A 22,673-nucleotide genomic window follows, 5' to 3' on the forward strand; every position below is an offset into this window, starting at 1 on the left:
TTACTTTTAAGGTCTATGCTCCCATGCACATTTCTTAACAGAATGTTCTAGCAGCTTTTGGGCCTTCTTTCCAAGGCCAGACATACATGCAGGTTTCTGCCCCTATGGGGAGCTCTCTGAGAAACTTGGATGGTGGATAGAAGGGACTTTGTGTCAGGTTTTATCAGGTTCACCTGGGTGTTGTTGTTGTCGCTTTTGTTTTTTTTCTTCAGATGGAGTCTCACTCTGTCTCCCAGGCTAGAGTGCGGTGGTGCGATCTTGGCTCACCACAACCTCTGCCTCCCGAGGGTTCAAGTGATTCTCCTGGTTCAGCCTCCCAAGTAGCTGGAGCTACAGGTGTGTGCCATCATGCCTGGCTAATTTTTGTACTTTTTTAGTAGTGACGGGGTTTTACCATGTTGGTCACGCTGGTCTCGAACTCCCGACCTCAAGGGATCCACCCGCCTCGGCCTCCTAAACTGCTGGGATTACAGGTGTGAGCCACCACACCCAGTCATTGTTTTTTTTGGCTTGTTTGTTTTCTTCTTCTTTATACTAGCCCTGCTAAAGCAAAGCCTCAAAAAGTTAGCTAAAAGCTCAAAGTTGCTCCTCTCCACAGGAATCTTTAGTAAAAGGTGAAAGATTTATATGATCTGAAGAGAAACCAGAGTATCACCTGGTTTATTTTTATTAGTAGGGTTGAGGCGACTGACTAACCACTCTAATAGAGGAGAGAAACGAGGGACTGTAAACAGTGACCAGTCATCACCAAGAAAGAAGTTTTGACTAGGAAATGCCANAACACACCACACATCCCATACCCCACTACACATACCCACATTACACACCCCACACCCCATACCCAACATACCCACCCAAACAACACACATACACCACACAGCCACACACCACACACATCCCCCCATACCATACACACACACCACACCACACAACACACACACTGTACTCCAGCCTGGGTGACAGAGCAAGACTCCATCTCAGGGGAAAAAAAGTTGAGGCTTTGGCGGATGTGATGGCTCACGCCTGTAATCTCAGTACTTTGGAAGGCTGAGGCAGGTAGATAGTGTAGGCTCAGGAGGTCAAGGCTGCAGTGAGCTGTGGTTGTGTCACAGTTCTCCAGTCTGGGTGACAGAGCAAGACCCTGTCTCAATAAAACTAAAAAAATAAAATTGAGGCTTTAATAAAGACTGTAACTTGGTAAAGATCAAACAAGTAGTAGGTAGTAACACCAAAATTTAAATGCAAGTCTTGGCCAGGCACAGTGGCTCACACCTGTAATCCCAGCACTTTGGGAGGCCAAGATGGCCAGATCATTTGAGATCAGGAGTTCAAGACCAGCCTGGCCAACGTGGTAAAATCTTGTCTCTACTAAAAAATACAAAATTTAGCTGGGTGTGGTGGCACGTGCTCGTAATTCCAGCTACTCAGGAGGCTGAGGCAGGAAAATTGCTTGAACCCAGGAGGTGGAGGTTGCAGTGAGCTGAGATTGCGCCATTGCACTCCAGCCTGGGTGGCAGAGCAAGATTCCATCTCTAAATAAATAAATAAATGCAGTCTTCTGGTCTTCAAAGCACACTCTCATTTCATTATGATTCACCACCAACATATAGATTTTTTGAGACAAAGGTCTAAGGCTCAACAACCTCACAGTTCCCTGACTCCCCATTGCCCTGCCCTCCTCCTCTCTTTAACCCAGACACCCTTCCTCCCCAGCTGCTCCACAGCCAATGGAGAGAAAGACAGCATCACCCTTATCTCCATGAAGAACATCAACATGAATAATGGCAAACAAAGTCTCTCAGCAGAGAAGGTACATTTTTTCTGTTTCCTGCCTTCCTTCCCCAAATTCACCTTTCCCCTCCTCCTACTTTCAGGCCAGAAAGGAGATACTTTGAAAGACCCTGGCTCTTCTCCCCTCTTCTCTACCCCACCACTCCTAAGAAGTTCACTCTTCCCCATTATGCATTTATTTTGCAGGTTCTTTAAAAGTAACTTTGGGACCCCATGAGTCCAAGGACGATGCAGCTGCCCTGTGACTACAAGGAGGAAGAGATGGAATTAGTAGAGGCAATGAACCACATGTAAATTATTTTATTGTTTCATGTCTGCTCCCAGATCTAAAGGACACTAGCATTGCCCCAGATCTGGGAGCAAGCTACCAATGGGGAGACACTTTCCTATATGGACAACTGCTGTGGAAATACTGCCTGCTTCCCCACCTTCTCAGAGCCACAAGAAAGAGGAGGTGACAGAGCGAGAGCAAGGAAAGTGACGAAGTGGATTGATCCTTTCTACTTTGCATTAAAATTATGTTCTAGCCTGCAGTCTAATTACTTTTAAGGTCTATGCTCCCATGCACATTTCTTAACAGAATGTTCTAGCAGCTTTTGGGCCTTCTTTCCAAGGCCAGACATACATGCAGGTTTCTGCCCCTATGGGGAGCTCTCTGAGAAACTTGGATGGTGGATAGAAGGGACTTTGTGTCAGGTTTTATCAGGTTCACCTGGGTGTTGTTGTTGTCGCTTTTGTTTTTTTTCTTCAGATGGAGTCTCACTCTGTCTCCCAGGCTAGAGTGCGGTGGTGCGATCTTGGCTCACCACAACCTCTGCCTCCCGAGGGTTCAAGTGATTCTCCTGGTTCAGCCTCCCAAGTAGCTGGAGCTACAGGTGTGTGCCATCATGCCTGGCTAATTTTGTACTTTTTTAGTAGTGACGGGGTTTTACCATGTTGGTCACGCTGGTCTCGAACTCCCGACCTCAAGGGATCCACCCGCCTCGGCCTCCTAAACTGCTGGGATTACAGGTGTGAGCCACCACACCCAGTCATTGTTTTTTTTGGCTTGTTTGTTTTCTTCTTCTTTATACTAGCCCTGCTAAAGCAAAGCCTCAAAAGTTAGCTAAAAGCTCAAAGTTGCTCCTCTCCACAGGAATCTTTAGTAAAAGGTGAAAGATTTATATGATCTGAAGAGAAACCAGAGTATCACCTGGTTTATTTTATTAGTAGGGTTGAGGCGACTGACTAACCACTCTAATAGAGGAGAGAAACGAGGGACTGTAAACAGTGACCAGTCATCACCAAGAAAGAAGTTTTGACTAGGAAATGCCAATGGGGAGAGGTGAATGAGATGAGGGCAAATGTCCTCTGCCTGCCCCCAGGTAGACATGCATCACTTTGGTCTTAGCTATGGGATGAACACGGGGAAGATTTGTGGTGAAGATAGGTCTGTGACTTCATCAACACAAACCCCACCCACTTTACCCCGTACAACAGTTATCTTGTGTCCTAGACATAGAATAAAAGATTGTAGAAATACTGGAAAGTCATTTAAAGAGAAGGAGGAGAAGAAAGGAGGTGTCTGCTTTCTTAGTCTTAGTCATGTCTACCATGACACTAGTTTGGAAATGAATCTTGTGGAAAATTGAGGGAGGAGTCGTCCATGTGTGTCTTTTAGGAGTATTTAACTTTATAAGTACCAGCTAATTGGCAGTTTGGAACATAGGGAGAACACTGCTTACTCATTCTGAAGCAACAATATGCTATTTTTTCCTGATTCGGACTTCTCAAGGTGATGAGAGAGACAGCCTAGAACAAAAAGTTTCATCTTCTCTGTCTCATTAAAACTATTAAAATGAGACTGTGGAAACCTAGTGAGCAGGGCATAGTGGCGCATGCCTGTAATCCCAGCACTCTGGGAGGCCAAGGTGGGAGGATCGCTTGAGGCAGGAGTTCAAGACAAGTGTATTAGACCATTTTCACACTGCTGTAAAGAAATACTGGGTAATTTATAAGGAAAGAGGTTTAGTCGACTCATAGTTCCACATGGCTGGGGAGGCCTCAGGAAACTTACAATCACAATGGAAGGGGAAGCAGGCACCTTCTTCACAAGGCAGCAGGAGACAGAGTGAGCAAGATCAGGGAAAACTGCCTTATAAAACTGTCAGATCTCGTGAGAACTCACTACCATGAGAACAGCATGGAGGAAACCACTCCCATTATCCAATCACCACTCACCTGATCCCTCCCTCGACACGTGGGGACTATGGGGATTACAATTCAGGATGGGATTTGGATGGAGACACGGAACCAAACCATATCAACCAGCCTGGGCAACATGGCAAGCCTTTGTCTGTACAAAAAAACACAAAAATTAGCAAGGTGTAGTGGCACATACCTGTGATCCCAGCTACTCAGGAGGCTGAGGTAGGAGGATCACTTGCTTCTGGGAGGTAGAGGCTGCAGTGAGCCATGGTTGATTGCACCACTGTCCTCCAGCCTGGGTGACAGGGTAAGGCGTGAAAGAAAAAAAACAAAGGAAGAGGAAGAAGGAAGGAAGGAAGGAAGGAAGGAAGGAAGGAAGGAAAGGAGGGAGGGAGGGAGGAAGAAAAGAAAGAAAGGAAAGAAAGAAAGAGAGAGAGGGAGGGAGGGAAAGAAAGAAAAAGAAGAAAGAAAGAAAGAAAGAAAGAAGGAAAGAAAGAAAGAAAGGAAGAAAGAGAAAGAAGAAAGAAAGAGAAAGAAAGAAAGAAAGAAAGAAAGAAAGAAAGAAAGAAAGAAAGAAAGAAAGAAAGAGGAAGAAGAAAAAAAAAAGAAAAGAAGAGAACTTACTGTATTCTAAAATCCCCCAGGACAGGGCCTGTAACCTGCCCATGTCTGTAGCTCCTGTGTGACACACTGTGCCCAGCACTTCCTAGGTAATATAAACTGGCTCTTGGGTGAAGGAAATCTGGTCATAAGATTGGGTTCTGCCACAGACTTGCAGGTTGACTTTGGGTGAAACTGTCCCCCTCCTCCAAGCCTGTTCTCTTACATTTTTACTTTTTTTTTTTTTGGAGACAGGGTCTCACTCCATCACCCAGGCTGGAGTGCAGTGGTACAATCATGGCTCACTGCAGCCTTGAGTTCCTGAGCTCAACCAGTCCTCCTACCTCAGCCTCCTAAGTAGCTGGGACTCTTGGCATGAGCCACTGCACCTAGTTAATTTTGTAAAATTTTTTGTAGAGACAGGCTCTTGTCGTGTTGGCCAGGCTGATCTCAAACTCCTGAGCTCAAGTGATCCTCCTCCCTTGGCTTCCCAAAAGTGCTGGGATTACAGGCATGAGCTACTGTGCCTGGCGGGTTTTAAAGTGAGCTGGCTGGATGACTTGGCCTTCACTACCTTTTCTCATTCTTATATTCCACAGTTCTATAGACTCTGGACGTAAGAAAAAATGAATATTATGTGCTAAGTAGAGATCACTCTGGGTAGACAAGTCGCAGGTGGCTCTGGACAAGCCTTTCACATTCTCAGGAGTTCCATTTCTCCTGTGTATTAACAGGGAAGAATGTGCCCTACCTGGCCCTTGCTACCTCACAGGCTAGTGACTAGGTAAAATGGGATAATAAATGTGGAGATACTTGGGAAGTGAGCAACTGTAACAGACAGCTTGGCGTAGGTCACCAGCACCCAGGTCCCACTTCAGGATCAAGGCACTTGTTCCCCAGCTGTGGGATTGTTGGCTGCTGAGGACTCACAGCTGGTTGATGATTGGCTGTGGGGGTTGGGATTGGGGATGAAGACCTGGACCCCCTGCCTCAATTACCTTGCCCCCATTCCTGCTTCCCTTACTCCTCACAGCTGTTGTTCCAGGAGTGCTCACCAAGAAACCTTTAGTATGCAAATCTCAGTGTCTTGGAGTCTATTTTGTGGGGTACCTAACCTATGAAAGCAATACTGCAGTATTTTTGCGGGGGAGGGAAGATAGGGCCTGGCTCTGCCTCCCAGGCTAGAGTGCAGTGGCATGGCACAATCATAGCTCACTGCAACCTCAAACTCCTGGGCTCAAATGATCCTCCTGCCTCAGCCTCCCAAGTAGCTAGGACTATAGACGTGTGCCACCACAACCAGCCAATTTTTTTTTTTTTTTTTTTTTTTTTGAGACGGAGTCTCACTCTGTTGCCCGGGCTGGAGTGCAGTGGCCGGATCTCAGCTCACTGCAAGCTCCGCTTCCTGGATTTACGCCATTCTCCTGCCTCAGCCTCCTGAGTAGCTGGGACTTACAGGCGCCCGCCACCTCGCCCGGCTAGTTTTTTGCATTTTTTAGTAGAGACGGGGTTTCACCGTATTAGCCAGGATGGTCTCGATCTCCTGACCTGGTGATCTGCCCGTCTCGGCCTCCCAAAGTGCTGGGATTGCAGAACCAGCCAATTTTTAAAAATTTTTTGTAGAAATGAGGTCCTGCGATGTTGCTCAGGCTGGTTACAAACTACTGGTTAAAGACAGCCTCCCACCTCGGCCTCCCAAATTTCTGGGATTACAGGTGTGAGCCATCACACCTGGCTAGTTTTGTTTTGTTTTTTTTGAGACGGAGTTTCACTCTTGTTGGCCAGGCTGGAGTGCAATGGTGCGATCTCCACTCACTGCAACCTCTGCCTCCCAGGTTCAAGCAATTCTCCTTCCTCAGCCTCCTGAGTAGCTGGGATTACAGGTGCCTGCCACCACGCCTGGCTAATTTTGTATTTTTAGTAGAGACGGGGTTTCACTATGTTGGGCAGGCTGGTCTCGAACTCCTGACCTCAGGTGATCCGGCCACCTCAGCCTTCCAAAGTGCTGGGATTACAGGCGTGAGCCACCGCGCCCAGACTTGGCTAGTATTTTTAAAATAATTCATATATATTTGATTTAAATCTCACAGCCAACAGCACATGACTTACTAGCCATTCTGGTCCAACATCCACCATTGGGATGGAACCCCTCAGATGACATAACAATGCCTAGGATTCTGTTTGTGCAGTTGTTATTCTGCCTGCCATGGGCACTCGGTTCAGCTGCTCATCATACTGGACTAATCAGGTCAAGGACATGGGGCTGAATTCACTCTAGGTAACTCAGCTGACGTCTTCATTATAAAACCACACATTTTCCTCTGACTCTGGGCAATGACCTGCATATATAAGCTGTTAGTCATAAGGTATTTATATGTGGGGGAAGAAGGAGAGAACTGGTATTAATAATCTATGAGATTGAAAGGCTTTTACCCTGACACTGACACTGCAGTACCACATGAGCCATGTGGATTTTCTTGTTGCTAAGTAACTCTTTCCTTTGGGAAAGGGTTGAGGATGAATTTAATGCTGAATTCTGCTCTGGAGCAAATTCTAGTAGAGAGGTTTCTCCTGGAGGAGCCTACTATTTATGCAAATTCCAGTCCCCACTTCTGACAGGAAATCTGAGTGCAGCCTTCTGCAGCCCTTGCAGCTTCTCTGAAACCCTCTCTTCCTTCATTTCTAGACAACAGGATGATGATCGTTTACAAGATGACTTCCTCCCTTTTCTCACACAGGACTACGTGGTCCTTAAACAGGAATAGGTGGCGGGGATGGGAGGCTTGCTGCAGAATGTCCTTCTCTCATTTCTTCCCCCATCCTATGGGAGGGCAACCAATAAACCAGCTCAGACACACAGGCCCAGTGGGATCATTTACTCAGCTTCTTTCTTCTAGGGCTGGATGGGGCAGCATCTCAATCATATAGGGCACAGGACAAACCTCAGTATCACCAGCAAGAATCCACTACTGTTCAACACGTAAGTAAGTGGAGGCTGGGCATGGTGACTCACGCCTGTAATCCCAGCACTTGGGAAGTCCCCGAGGGCAGGATCGCTTGAACCCAGGAGTTCCAGACCAGCCTGGGTAACATAGTGAGATACCACATCTAAAAAAAAAAAAAAAAAAGCTGGGTATAGTGGCATGTGCCTGTGGTCCCAGCTACTCGGGACGCTGAGGTGGGAGGATCGCTTGAGCCCAAGAGACCAAAGCTGCAGTGAGTTGTGATAGAGCCACTGCACTCCAACTCATGCAACAGAATAAGACCCTGTCTGAAAAAAATAAAGTAAGTGGAGAAAACCGAGAGAAACCTGAGGCTGGCCCTAAGGTAAAATGGTTTAGCAGATGAAGGAGCATTGCAGGCCTCCTTGACCTAGTTCTGGCACACAATTTCCCCAAGCGCAGCTAGTACTACTCTATTCAATTTGAATGTGCTGGAAAACACCGTGTGATTATGTCCACCAGTCTTTTCCTGGGTTTGTGGATGTCCTCCTTTCTCTCCTCTTCAAACTTCTTTCCACATCTACCTCCTTCTCTTTGAGAACTGCCTTGGAGACCCCAATTTCTCTTCCCTTATCTCCTTCCCAGTTACCCTCTCACTCTTCCCGCAGGTCTTTTTCGACTGGCATCCCCATCCTGTACTCTTTGGGCCCACAGCTTCCTCTTTTACAAAACACAGAAATTGAACTTTACAGTAGGATTATTTTTGCTGACTAGTTGATGAGTTTAAGCAGAAACTGGCATAGAAGTATTCTCAATGTTGAGCTTTAGAGTTCCGCGTTAGTCCAAGTGATGTGATCATACAAAAATTCATCCAGAAGTGTTAGTTGAGGTGTAAACAAACTGAAGAATACATGTGGATACTTGGCAATATTTGAGAAGGTCATAATGCTAAACCATTGTTGTTACTGTTCTAGACGCAAATTAAAAGAAGTCTGGAAAAGAAGGGGATGTAAAGTTTCAGAGGATGAGGAGAGAGGATGCTTAGCTACTAGAACGCAGCTAAGATTTGAGAAGAGGCCCCAGCTTCCCAAATCTTGTCCAATACTCTTGAGCCTAGACTCTGCTCCTAAATAGTCTTATAATTCATAGTTCCTCTTCTCAATCCAGTTAACCCCTACAGTGCTCTAACAGCCCACTCTCACCCAAACGCCTCTGACTTCACGGTATTCTAACACCTCCAGGTAGTACCTCCAAACCTTTTCCCTGTGCCCCCAGACCCTGAGGTCCATCCCACCCTCAGTTGTCCATCTTCTAGAGCAGGCGGTCTAGCCTCCCCAAACCAGAAGAACTTCCTTTTTATATTCAACCACCTGGTGGATGTCCCTGATCAGGTCCCTCAGCTGCAGAGCACAAGTGGGACCTTCAGGATCCAGCCTTCTGTGAGCACACTGCTGCCTGGATTAGTTAGCTGGTCATAGGTCCAATGTCCCAGAGTGGAGCTTTTGACTCATCTCATGGTTCTGGGGCCTCCTTCGCCTCTCAAGTTTAAGGACATCCATAATTCATTGGATTTAGGACGACCCAAAACCTTCTCATACTGGTTCACTTTTGCCATCTTCTCTTTTTGAAAGGGAGAAAATCACCAGTTTTAGTGGCTGGATTCAGGGGTTAGGGTGCATGGACAAGCAGCTTCCCAGCCCTTTTTGGCAGTGTTTTGCTTCTTGTCCTATTTGCAGGTAATGATTGCCAGATAGACAGGAATGGGGTCCAGTTAGTCATATCCAGGACCTTATGATATGCCCCATACACACCCCTTCGCTCCTAATTTACAATGTCAAACCGTAAAAAATGTTTTCTCTTCCTCTGAGCCAGTCTATAAGTGGCCAGCATTTATTAAATACATACTACATGCCAGATGAGGTGCTAACAGCTTTACAAGCATTATCTTCTTATATCCTACGGCAATCCTATGCAGATTTTTTAACCACTATGTTAAATTCCTCCTCCTAAATTAAGTGAAAATGACCAAATTTCTAGACAACTGTTACTTTCTCAGTGCTTATGGGGGTGGGGGTGAGGAAAGAATACTGTCTTCAAGTGCTCCAGGAGAAATTGATATTACAAATGACACAAGCCTTTAGCGGTCAACCAGTTTGGTAGTTTTCAAACATATGGGGTTTCTTTCCTTTAGTAGACCACAAAATACAAAACAGAAAAAAGCAGAGCTGCTTTGATTGAAGAAGGGTGAGGTGCTAGTGCCTTCCCTGCTATGCCTTCCTCCCCACTCCCACTCCTCAATAGAAGATTCCAGAGACATCTGCACATTGAGCCTTAAGGATTCCTCAATTTAAAAACTACTAATTGAGGCTGGGCGCAGTGGCTCACGCCTGTAATCCCACTACTTTGGGAGGCCAACGCGGGCAGATCACAAGGTCAGGAGATCGAGACCATCATGGCCAACATGGTGAAACTCCATCTCTACCAAAAATACAAAAATCAGCTGGGCATGGTGGCATGTGCCTGTAGACCCAGCTACTTGGGAGGCTGAGGCAGGAGAATTGCTTGAACCAGGGAGTCAGAGGTTGTAGTGAGCCGAGATTACACCACTGCACTCCAGCCTGGTGACAAAGTGAGACTCCATCTCAAAAACCTAACAAGCAAAAATTACTAACTGAATCCAACCTTCTCATTTTATAGGTGAGGAGACTGAGGCCAAAGAAGAAGTAAAAAGGAATTGTTCAGGATCATGCAATGATTTGTGGCAAAACCCCAACTATTAATATAACACCTATACAACTTCTAGGCCAGTGCTTTTTCCACTTGAAAGGCCTTGTTCTCTCTGAGGTTTTTTTTTTTTTTTTTTTTTTNCTTGGCTCACTACAACCTCTGCCTGCCAGGTTTAAACGATTCTCCTGCTTCAGCCTCCCGAGTAGCTGGGACTACAGGCACATGCCGCCACCCCCAGCTAATGTGTGTATTTTTAGTAGAGACAGGGTTTCACCATATTGGCCAGGATGGTCTCGATCTCCTGACCTCGTGATCCGCCCGCCTCGGCCGCCCAAAGTGTTGGGATTACAGGTGTAAGCCACTGCACCCAGCCATTCTCTGAGTTCTTAAGTGGGCAAGATGTCAGTGATGCCAGGGCCATGACTGTAGGAAAGGGCTGGAACTGCATGCCCTCTGGTGCTTTTACCCTTCCAAGTTTATGTCCAGGAATATACATCTCTCCCCAACTGCCTAAGTAGGTGCTAGTTGATATCATGATTGATTTGGTCTTCTTGGGTAAGACCTCAGTGAATTCTGGGTAATTTTTTGTTCGGGGATGAACTGTACCCATCCACCTATGAAGAAAGAGTTGCTTTTATTCTTTGCTAGGCTCCATCCATATCTGGATGGGGAACAGCAAGAATATTTATTTCCTCATTTGCTTTTTACTAATCTCAGTGTCTGGCCCTTCAGAAAAGAAAGGAATGGGCTAAAGAGACAACTGGGCTGGAAGAGAGGAGAAAAGTGTCAGAGGGGTGTTGGAGTAGGATGAGTTGGAGGAAGGGCAGGAACAGCAAAGATGGAGGCTCTTAATGCCGGCCCCAATACCTTTCCATGTCTTCTTTCTCCACCCCGACACCCTCTGATGTCCAGTGCCTGAGGAGTTGGGGCAGTAGGGGCATATCCAGATTGCCCTCCAACCCCATAAATCTACATCACTTTTCTATTTTCTTGACTCTTAAGCTTCCAAAGGCTGGATTCGGCATCCCCTAAATCCATCTCTGAATCTCCAGGGCCTACCACTGACTACACAGAACAGGCCTTAGCGTATGCTTCAAAAAAACATCCCTGACGAGCATAATAGTCATACTGTCACCCTCTAGCCTATAGTTTGCGAAGCCCTTTACAGGCAGGACTTCAGTCGCCCCTCCTTGGATGTCCCTAGGGTTAGGCAGGGCCGAAGCCACCATCCCAACTCTACAAATGAGGAAAAGCCAAGAGCCGTGCTGCAGGCAGCTAGCAGCAACACTCTTCCACAGGTCTCCTGACGGAGGTCGCGCACTTCTCTGCATCTCCCACGGACTCCGGCGCAGAGCCTGCCGGGAGTTGTAGTCCAGTGCCCCGGGAACTCCTACGGACTGGACTACAATGACCAGCGTGCCCCGCGCTCCGCGCCCCCTTCTCTTTCAGCCTCGGGCGCGGGGGAGGTTCGGCGGACCTGCAGATTGGGAACCGATATGGCGGCGACTCTGGGCAGCGGGGAGCGCTGGACGGAAGGTACTAGGTCCCCGCCTGAAGGAGGGATAGGGCGGCGTTCGGGGGAGATCAGGGATGAGGATCCTGAAGACGCACAAGGGCTGAGATCCTGGGTCTGAGGTGATGGATGGAGGCCTGTGAGAAGATGCTGAGCCTGAGTAGGGTTGCGGATGGGGTAGGGAAGCTGGGCCCGCAAGCCCAGAGTCACCGGTGACGACTTGTTGCCTCCGGCCCCCCAGCCCCACCCCCGCCCGTGCCCCGCCCAGGGCCCGCAGCGGTCAGGCCCCGCCCGTGCCAGGGTGACTGGAGGGCCCGTGGGGGTGCTGCGGTCTCTCCGCAGCTTGCTAACCTGGCCCATATCTTCCGCCTAACTGGACCACCTGACCTTCAGTCCCTGTTTGAACATGTCGCTCCAGCCGGCATCAGAACCAGCCTTTTCCACCCTACAGTCAGGCAAAAAGTATTGATCCAATACCTATTGCATGCCCCGCATTATGCTGATTCTGCAGCGGGGATTTGACTGACACGGGTCCCTTAGCTTACAAAACTCGCAGCCCTCTGAGAGTTTGACGACTGAACAGTCAATTACAAAACGGACTAGTAATACAAAACGGCCTGGGCTACACAGCAAGATCAGGGATTTGGAGAGCACACTGACAAGGTAGCTAACGCAGACTGGCTATCAAGGGAGGTTTCTTGCAGAGTGTTACAAATGGTGACAAGAAGGATGCGTTGGAGTTAGCCAGGCCGACTTAGAGGAAGAGTGTCCAGGAGCAGTGGGTGGAGGTAGCTGAGGGATGTTAAGCGGAAGAAAGATGTTGTTAAAGGCTTTCCCAGGTCCTCAGAGAAGACATGAGTGCTCTGCCCCTTTTGACTGGATTGCTTATGACCCTCTTTACATTCTGCAGGTGTTGTTATTGAATTTTCTCCCTTTAAACCAGGGGTATCCAATCTTTTGGCTTCCCTGGGCCACATTGGAAGAATTGTCTTGGGCTACACATAAAATACACTAACTGACGACTAAATAACCGATGACAGCTGATGAGCTTAAAAATAAAATTTCAAAAACACATCTCATAATTCTCGAAGAAAGTTTACGAATTTATGTTGAGCTCAAAGCCGTGCTTGGCCGCATGCCATCTGTGGGCCGCGGGTTGGACAAGCTTGCATTAAACTAACCTCTTTGTGGTCAGGAGCAGGTCTTACCCATCTGCCCCCTTGATCTATCTAGCCAAGTTCCTTGGTATATATTCTATAATTGTTAGTGTAAAAGAATTGAACTCCTCTCTACTTTAAATCTTAGAGGTGGGAGGAACTGCAACAAAAAATACTATTTTACGAGCAGTGTCTCTTCTGACCATGGACCATAGAGAAACAGATGTTTATTCAGCTTTGTATGACAAAGTCAGCATGACATCCCTACCCCTGGCCATCACACTTACCTTCTCATGCTTAGGAGCAGCCTCCCAGAGAGCTAAGTAAGGCAGGTTGCAAAGCTGATTTTCAGGGTCAGATGGAGACCTAACGGAGGGGCTGTTGCTTTGCAGCTTACATTGATGCAGTTAGAAGAAACAAATACCCAGAAGACACACCTCCTGAGAGTCATGACCCCTGTGGCTGCTGTAACTGCATGAAGGCACAAAAGGAAAAGAAGTCTGAGAATGAGTGGACTCAGACCCGGCAGGGTGAGGGGAGCTCCATGTATAGTGAGGAACAGCTGCTTGGGGTACAAAGGTGAGCATGTGGTGGGACTGAATGAGTGATTTTATGGAAAGTGCTTAGAAGAGTGCCTGGATGTGCTATGTAAGTATTGACTGATGATGATGATGATGATGATGATGATGATAATTGAAGCATACTAGCTTCTTGACCTCAGAGGGAAGACTGAGTAGAAGTGGAATATTAGGGTACAACACGAACTAACTACCCTGCTTCTACTTTAAGAGAGGCAGCAGAAACCAACTAGACACAACACGCATCTATAGGACATTCTGTCAACAACAACAGAATGATTTTCTTCTTAAGGATACATAGAATATTCTCCAGGATAGACCATATCTTAGGTCATAAAACAAGCCTCAGTAAATTTAAAAAGATTGAAATCATACAGTGTATGGACTCTGAAATCAAAAACAAAGGGAAATTTGAGAAATTCACAAATATGTGGAAATGAAACTACAAGCTCCTAATAAGCAAACGAGTCACAGAATAAATCACTAGGAAAGCTAGAAATGCTTTGAGATGAGGGAAAAGGAAAACACGACATACTAAAATGTATAGGATGCAGCTAAAACAGTGCTTAGTAGGAAATTTATAGCTCTAAATGCTTATTTTTTTGATAAAAGACTCCAAATCAGTAACCTAATCTACCTTAAGGAAGTAGACAGCCTGGACAATACAGTGAAACCTTCTCTCTACCAAAAAGAAAAAAATGTATATATATAAAAAAATTAGCTTGGTGTGGTGGCGCGAGTATGTAGTCCCAGCTACTTGGGAGGCTGAGGCAGGAAGATTGCTTGAACCCAGTAGGTCGAAGCTGCAGTGAGTCATGATCACACCACTGCACTCCTGTCTGGACAGCAGAGCAAGACCCTATCTCTCAAAAAAAGAAAAAAAGAAAAAAAGAAAGAGGGATATCCCTACCAATCTAAATACTATGAACAATTATATACCAACAAATTAGATAACCTAGATAAAATCAACAAATGCCTAGAAAGACACAAATTACTGAATCTGACTTAAGAAAAAAATGGAGTCCAGGCATGGTGGGTCACACCTGTAATCCTAGTGCTTTGGGGGTGCTGAGGCAGGAGGATTGCTTGAGACCAGGAGTTTTAGACCAGCCTGGGCAACATAGTAAGACCTTATCTAAAAAAGCAAAAAAAAAAAAAAATACTTGGGCATGGTGGCACATGCCTGTGGCTACTTTGGAGACTGAAGCAGGAGGATCACTTGAGCCTAGGAATCTGAGGTTACAGTAAGCTATGATAGTGCCACTGCATTGCAGCTTGGGTGACAGAGTGAGACCTTATTTCCAAAAAAAAAAGAAAAAAAATTGAAAACCCAGGTAGACCTACAACAAATAAGGTGATTTAATTAACAATCAAAAAACTTCTGGCTGGGCATGGTGGCTCATGCCCGTAATCCCATTACTTTGGGAGGCTGAGGCGGGAGGATCACTTGAGCCCAGGAGTTCAAGACCAGCCTGGCCACATGGCGAAACTTCATCACTACAATAAAAAACAAACAAAAAGACCCCACAAAAATTAGCCAAGCATAGTGGTGCACATCTGCAGTCCCAGCTGCTCAGGAGGCTGAGATGGGAGGATTGATGGAGCCTGGAAGGGTGAGGCTACAGTGAGCAGTGATTGCACCACTGCACTCTAGTCTGGGTGACAGAGGGAGACCCTGTCTGAAAAAAAAAAAAAAAAACTTCCAGTGAAGAGAAGTCCAGGCCCAGCTGGCTTCATTCTTTGAGGCCAGTAGTACACTGTAACCAAAACCAGACAAAAATATCATAAGAAATCTAAACTATCAACCAATATCCCTTATTGGTATATATATATACACACACACACATACACACACATATATATATATACACACACACATATATATATATACACACACATATATATATATTAAAAAGCATTTAACAAAATCCAACACTCTTTTTTTTTTTTTGAGATGGATTCTTGCTCTGTCACCCAAACTGGAGTGCAATGCCACGATCTCGGCTCACTGCAACCTCTGCCTCCCAGGTTCAAGCAATTCTCCGGCCTCAGCCTCCCGAGTAGCTGGGACTACAGACACGCACCACCACACCCAGCTAATTTTTGTATTTTTAGTGGAGACGGGGTTTTACCATGTTGGCCAGGATGGTCTCGTGACCTCGTGATCCGCCCGCCTCGGCCTCCCAAAGTGCTGGGATTACAGGCGTGAGCCACTGTGCCCCAACACTCTTTCGTAATAAAAACACTCAACTAGGAATAGAAGGGAACTTTCTCAACCTGATAACATCCATTCTACACAAATCCACAGTTAACATCATACTTAAAGTTGAACAACTGGGTGTTTTCCCACCAAGATCAGGAACAAGACAAGTATGTCTGTTCACTCTTGCCATTCTGTTCAACATTGTACTAGAGGGTCGAGCCAGGGCATTTAAGCAAGAAAAAGCAATAAAAGCCAACCAGATTGGAAAGAAGAGTAAAACTACATCCACAGATGACATGATCTTGTAAATGGAAAATCCTAATGAATACACATACACATACATACACATACACACACACACACACAAATACTGTTAGACTTGATAAACAAGTTGGACAAAGTTACAGAATATAAGATCAATATACAAAAATTATCATTTTTCTATATACTAGCAATGAACAATCAAAAAATGAAATTAAGAAAATATAGTTGAGGCTGGGTGTGGTGGCTCATGCCTGTAATCCCAAAACTTTGGGAGGCCAAGATGGGAGGATCACTTGAAGCTAGGAGTTCAAGATGAGCCTGAACAACATAGCAAGGCCCTGTCTCTACTAAAAATAAAAATTTAGCCAGGTGTGGTGGCATGCACCCAAACTCCCAGCTACTCAGAAGGCTGAGGCAGGTGGATCCCTTCAGCCAGGAGTTCGAGGCTGCAGTGAGCTATGATCACCCCACTGCAATCCAGCCTGCAATTGCACCCCAGCTGCATTCCACAGGGTGACAAAGCAAGACCCTGTCTCTATAAATAAATAAATAAATTGTTTTTAAAAAGAAGATACAGTTGGCCTTTGAACAACACAGGCTTGAGTGGCATGGATTTGAACCGTGGATTTTATATGTAAATTTTAAAGATAAATGCATTGGAAAACTTTTAGATTTGCAACAATTTGAAAAATTTTGGCCAGGTGCAGTGGCTCACACCTGTAATCCCAGCACTTTGGGAGGCTGAGGCAGGAAGATTACTTGGGCTCAGAAGTTCAAGACCAGCCTGGGCAACATGGCAAAACCCCGTCTCTACTAAAAATACAAAATTAGCCAGGTGTGGTGGCACACACCTGTAATCCCAGCTACTTGGGAGGCTAAGGCAGGAGAATTGCTTGAACCCAGGAGGCAGAGGTTGCAGTGAGCTGTGATTGCGCCATTGCACTCCAGCCTGGGCAACAAGAGTGAAACTCTGTCTCAATTGATAATAATAATCTCACAAACCATAGAGAATGGACATATCAAAAAAATTAAGAAAATTATATGAATGCATAAAATTATCTAGATACTAGTCTATTTTATCATTTAGTATCATAAAATATACACAAATCTATGATAAAAAGTTAAAATCTATCAAAACATATGCTCACAAACACTTAAGAGACTTTACATGGTGCCATTCGCATTTGAGAAAAATATAAACATACAGGTGCAGTATTAATCACAACTGCATAAAATTAATAGTAGTGCTGTACTACTGTAATAATTTTGTAGCTAGCTCCTGTTATTTTGCTGAGCCTCAAGTATTGGGAGTATCTGCTTAAAATGCCACATGATGCGGTTCACGCCTGTAATCCCAGCACTTTGGGAGGCCGACGCGGGCGGATCACGAGGTCAGGAGATCGAGACCATCCTGGCTAACACGGTGAAACCCCGTCTCTACTAAAATACAAAAAATTAGCCGGGCGTGGTGGCGGGCACCTGTGGTCTCAGCTACTCGGGAGGCTGAGGCAGGAGAATGGCGTGAACCCAGGAGGCGGAGCTTGCAGTGAGCCGAGATCGCGCCACTTGCACTCCAACCTGGGTGAGAGTGAGACTCCATCTCAAAAAAAAAAAAAAAAAAAAAAAAAAAAAAAGCCACTTGATGCTAATCATCTCTTTGTGAGCAGTTTGTCTCTTGAGTAAATTATGTATAGCAGTAAAAAGTAATCTCTTGCAGTTCTCGAGGTTTTTGTTTTGTTTTGTTTTTGATACGGAGTTTTGCTCTTGTCGCCCAAGCTGGAGAGCAGTGGCATGATCTTGGCTCACTGCAACCTCCTCCACCTCCCAGGTTCAAGCAGTTGTCCTGCCTCAGCCTCCCAAGTAGCTGGGATTACAGGCACCCACCATCATGCCTGGCTAATTTTTGTATTTTTAGTAGAGACAGGGTTTCACCATATTGGCCAGGCTGGTCTTGAACTCCTGGCCTTGTGATCCGCCTGCACTTAATGCTAGCAGATATGGAAACATTGCACTTTTTGCAAAATACCTTTTTTTTTTTTTTTTTTAGACGGAGTCTCGCTCTGTCGCCCAGGCTGGAGTGCAGTGGCCGGATCTCAGCTCACTGCAAGCTCCGCCTCCCGGGTTTACGCCATTCTCCTGCCTCAGCCTCCCGAGTAGCTGGGACTACAGGCGCCCGCTACCTTGCCCGGCTAGTTTTTTTTTTTGTATTTTTTTTAGTAGAGACGGGGTTTCACCGGGTTAGCCAGGATGGTCTCGATCTCCTGACCTCGTGATCCGCCCGTCTCGGCCTCCCAAAGTGCTGGGATTACAGGCTTGAGCCACCGCGCCCGGCCCGGCTAGTTTTTCGTATTTTTTAGTAGAGACGGGGTTTCACCGTGTTAGCCAGGATGGTCTCGATCTCCTGACCTCGTGATCCACCCATCTCGGCCTCCCAAAGTGCTGGGATTGATTACAGGCTTGAGCCACCGCGCCCGGCTGCAAAATACCTTTTAATCTCATATTGAAAATGAAGCTTTTATGTGGGTGCAGGACTGCTATAAGAAAGGCATACAGTCCATGATATGATTATTACTTATCGCATGCCTGAGCTCAAGGCTTCCACTCGCCTCAGCCTCTCAAAGTGCTGGGATTACAGATGTGAACCCCATCCCCAACCCTACCTCATCAACTTTTTAATGCAGACAGAAGTGTCCTATTCTGGAAAAGAAATGTCACAAATGATATTGTATTAGTAAGAACGAGAAGTGAGCACCAGGATATAAGGCAGGAAGAGACAGGCTAACTCTGCTATTTTGTGCAAATGCAGTTCAGTTTATGATAGGGGCTGCCATTATATATAAAACTGCTAACCCCTGAGCCTTGAATGGAAAAGATGAATACAGCTGCTAGCCTTTTGGTTGTACAGCAAGAAGGTCTGGGCAACAAGAGCCCTTTTTCTGGATTGCTCCATTGATATTTTCTTCCTGAAGTCAGGAAGTACTTTGCCAGTAAGGGACTGCCTTTTAAAAGTTCTTTTGGATTAACCTGGTGTTATGATGCATACCTGTAGTCTCAGCTACTTGGGAGGCTGAGGCAGGAGAATCACTTGAGCCCAGGAGTTAGTGGCTGCAGTGAGCTATGACTGTGCCAGTGCACTCCAGCCTGGGTGACAGGGACCCTACCCTGTCTCTAAAAAAAATAATAAAGTTCTGGCCGGGCGCGGTGGCTCAAGCCTGTAATCCCAGCACTTTGGGAGGCTGAGACGGGTGGATCACGAGGTCAGAAGATCGAGACCATCTTGGCTAACATGGTGAAACCCCGTCTCTACTAAAAAATACAAAAAACTAGCTGGGCGAGGTGGCGGGCGCCTGTAGTCCCAGCTACTTGGGAGGCTGAGGCAAGGAGAATGGCATAAACCCAGGAGGCGGAGCTTGCAGTGAGCTGAGATCGCGCCACTGCACTCCAGCCTGGGCGACAGAGTGAGACTCCATATAAAAAAAAAAATAAAAGAAATAATAATAATAAAGTTCTGTGGCCGGGCGTGGTGTCTCACTCCTGTAATCCCAGCACTTTGGGAGGCTGAGGCAGGCGGATCACAAGGTCAGGAGTTCGAGACCAGCCTGGTCAACATGGTGAAACCCCATCTCTACTAAAAACACAGAAATTAGCCGGGCGTGGTGGCAGGCGCCTGTGATCCCAGCTACTCGGGAGTCTGAGGCAGGAGAATTGCTTGAACCCGGGAGGAGGAGGTTGCATGAGTTGAGACCATACAATTGCACTCCAGCCTAGGTGACAAGAGTGAAACTCTATCTGAAAAAAAAAGAAAAAAAAAAATGTGAAAAGTCAACCTACAGAATGGGAGAAAACATTTAAAAAGTGTATATCTGATAAGGGACTTTATCTGGAACATACAAAGTTCTCTTAAAACTCAACAATGCAGGCCGGGCGCGGTGGCCTCAAGCCTGTATATCCCAGCTACTTTGGGAGGCCAGACGGGGCCGGATCACGAGGTCAGGAGATCGAGACCATCCTGGCTAACACGGTGAAAACCCCGTCCTCTACTAAAAACTACAAAAACTAGCCCGGGCGAGGTGGCGCGCCTGTAGTGCCCCCAGCTACCGGGAGGCTGAGGCCCAGAGATGGCGTAACCCGGGAAGGCGGAGGCTTAGCAGTGAGCTGAGATCCGGCCCCCACAGCACTCCAGCCGCGGGTGACGCAGAGCGAGACTCCGTCTCAAAAAAAAAAACCAAAAAAAAAACAAAAAAAAAAACTCAACAATGCGAAGACAAATAACCCAATTGAAAAATCGGGCAAAGGGTCTGAATAGGCATTCCTCCTATATATTCCTCCATATATATATATAAACAAGATATATATATCATTAGTAAGCATATGTAAACTTGTTCAACATCATTAGTCATTAGGGGAATGCAAATCAAAACCACAATGAGATACTGTACCACTTCACACCCACTGGAATAGCTATAGTCAAAAAGGTGGATAATAAGTGTTGATAAAGAAGCAGATAAATTGGAACCTTTGTACATTGCTGGTAGGAATGCAGCCAGTTTGGAAAACAATATGACAATTCCTCTTAAAGTTCAGAAGAAAGTTAAGATTATTGACCAACAATCTACTCCTAGTATATACCAAGAGAAATATAAATATACTTCCACAAAAAAACTTGTACATGAATATCCATAGCAATATTATTCATAACGACCCCAAAGGGGACACAACCCAATGTCCATTAACTGATAATGGACAAACAACATGGCGTATATCCATACAATGAAATATTATTTTGTAACAAAAAGGAGTGAACAGATTCATGCTACAACATGAATGAACCTTGAAAAAATTACAGTAAAAGAAGCCAGACACAAAAGGCTACATGTTACATAACCCCTTTTATATAAAATATTCAGAATAAGCAAATCTATAGAGAGAGAAAGTAGATTAGTGGGTCCCAGGGGCTGGGGAGGAGAAGTGGGAATGACTCCTAATGAGTATAGAGTTTCTTTTGGGGTGATAAAATGTCCTGAAATGAGATAGTGGTGATAGATGCACACCTCTATAAATGTATTTAAAAACTAATGAATTGTACATTTTAAAAGGGTGAACTTTATGGTACGTGGATTATTTCTCAATAAAGCATTATTAAACAAATAGTAAATGTAGGAGAGGGAGTCCTGAGTGTCTGCCATGGAAGCAGAGATTGGAAACTGGGCTAGGGATTCAAAGACTCCCCATGGGCAGCTCATGTGGAAGGGACCTGCTGACAGCCCAGACCCTGCATTAGAGTCCAACCTGTGTTACTGACTTACGATGAATTTCTCAACGAAACTCCGAATCTCTGCCTGCCTTACTGAATCATATAGTAGCAAAAGACTGAAGCCCTTCTCAATACAAATTAGTAGGTGATGTATATATTTTACATTGATACAATGCAATAATATTTAGATTTTGAAAAGAATGAGGTAGGCCAGGCGTGGTGGCTCATGCCTGTAATCCCAGCACTTTGGGAGGCCAAGACAGGTGGATCACTTGAGGTCAAGAGTTCGAGACCAGCCTGGCCAATATAGTGAAACCCTGTCTCTACTAAAATTACAAAAACTAGCTGGGTGTGGTGGTGCAAGCCTGTAGTCCCAGCTACTCGGGAGGCTGAGGCAGGAGAATCACTTGAACCCAGAAGGCAGAAGTTCACTGTGAGCCGAGATCGCGCCACTGCACTCCAGCCTGGGCTCTGTCTCAAAAAAAAAAAAAAAAAAAAAAAAAAAAGAGGTAGATATATAATACTAGGTAATATTTATTTAGTATTAGATGCTCTCAAGCACTTTGATGAAGACTTTAATCATAATATCAACTCTGTGAAATATAATTATTAGCCCATTTCAGAAGATAACACCAAGCTATAGAGGTTAAGTACCCAGCAAAATCAAAGCTCAACCAAGGCATTTTGACTCCAGAGTTCATCTCTAATCCAGCAGTTCTCAAAGGGTGGTTGGGGAACCCCAAGACCCTTTTAGGGGATAGGTCTGCAAGTTTAAAACTGTAGTCATAATGATACAAACATGTTACTTGTCTTTTTCACTAATTTTCTCATGATTATACAGTGGAGTTTTTGAGAGGCTGCATGACATGTAATTACATCATCACTGTTTAAAAATTTTTGTTTTCATTTCTGGTATAGTAGATGTGGATTGATAGAAGTCACATAAATGAAAGCTCTTTTGAGGTCTTCAGTAATTTTTTTTTCTCTTCCTGTACCATGCGTTATAAAATGTTGCTGAGATCAAAAGTTCAGAACTGCCACTCTAAACTAAACTACTGTCTAGCCTAAACTATTATTCTATACTTCTCATCTTTATCTGTTAAGGATTGATCTCCAATCCTTTTTTGTTTGTTTGTTTGTTTGTTTTTTAGAGACAGGGTCATGCTCTGTTGCCCAGGCTAGAGTGTAGTGGAACAATCATAACTCACTGCAGCCTCAAACTCCTGGGCTTAAGTGATCCACCTGCTTTGGCCTCCTGAGTAGCTAGAATTCCAGATACAAGGCACCATGCCTGGCTAACTTTTTAAAATTTTTCATAGAGATAGGGTCTTACCATCCTGCCCAGGCTGGCCTTAAGCTCTTGGCCTCAAGCAGTCCTCCTGCCTCAGCCTCCCAAAGCACTGGGATTACAAGTGTGAGCCACCACGCCCAGCCCAAAATAAATTTTTTTTTTTTTT

The 22,673-nt window shown here is 45.5% G+C and overlaps 1 protein-coding gene across 4 annotated transcripts in view; it reads left to right on the forward strand.

Annotated features, from left to right (window-relative positions):
• The first annotated feature begins 6,768 nt into the window (after positions 1 to 6,768).
• DNAJC18 (DnaJ heat shock protein family (Hsp40) member C18) overlaps positions 6,769 to 22,673 on the forward strand; it is a 38,530-nt gene continuing 22,625 nt past the window's right edge. For 2 of the 4 annotated variants that reach the window (XM_017895029.1, XM_017895032.1), the window contains exons 1-4: positions 6,769 to 6,856; positions 7,476 to 7,558; positions 11,697 to 11,783; positions 13,310 to 13,496. In XM_017895029.1, coding sequence (XP_017750518.1) covers positions 11,744 to 11,783; positions 13,310 to 13,496 — 227 coding nt within the window. In that variant the 5' untranslated portion in view covers positions 6,769 to 6,856; positions 7,476 to 7,558; positions 11,697 to 11,743. Of the gene's footprint in view, positions 6,857 to 7,475; positions 7,563 to 11,696; positions 11,784 to 13,309; positions 13,497 to 22,673 lie in introns of all 4 variants that reach the window. The other 2 variants (XM_017895030.1, XM_017895031.1) reach the window with 2 other exon arrangements.

Source organism: Rhinopithecus bieti, unplaced genomic scaffold, assembly GCF_001698545.2.
Source record: "Rhinopithecus bieti isolate Rb0 unplaced genomic scaffold, ASM169854v2 scaffold_26430, whole genome shotgun sequence".
Lineage (NCBI taxonomy): Eukaryota > Metazoa > Chordata > Mammalia > Primates > Cercopithecidae > Rhinopithecus > Rhinopithecus bieti.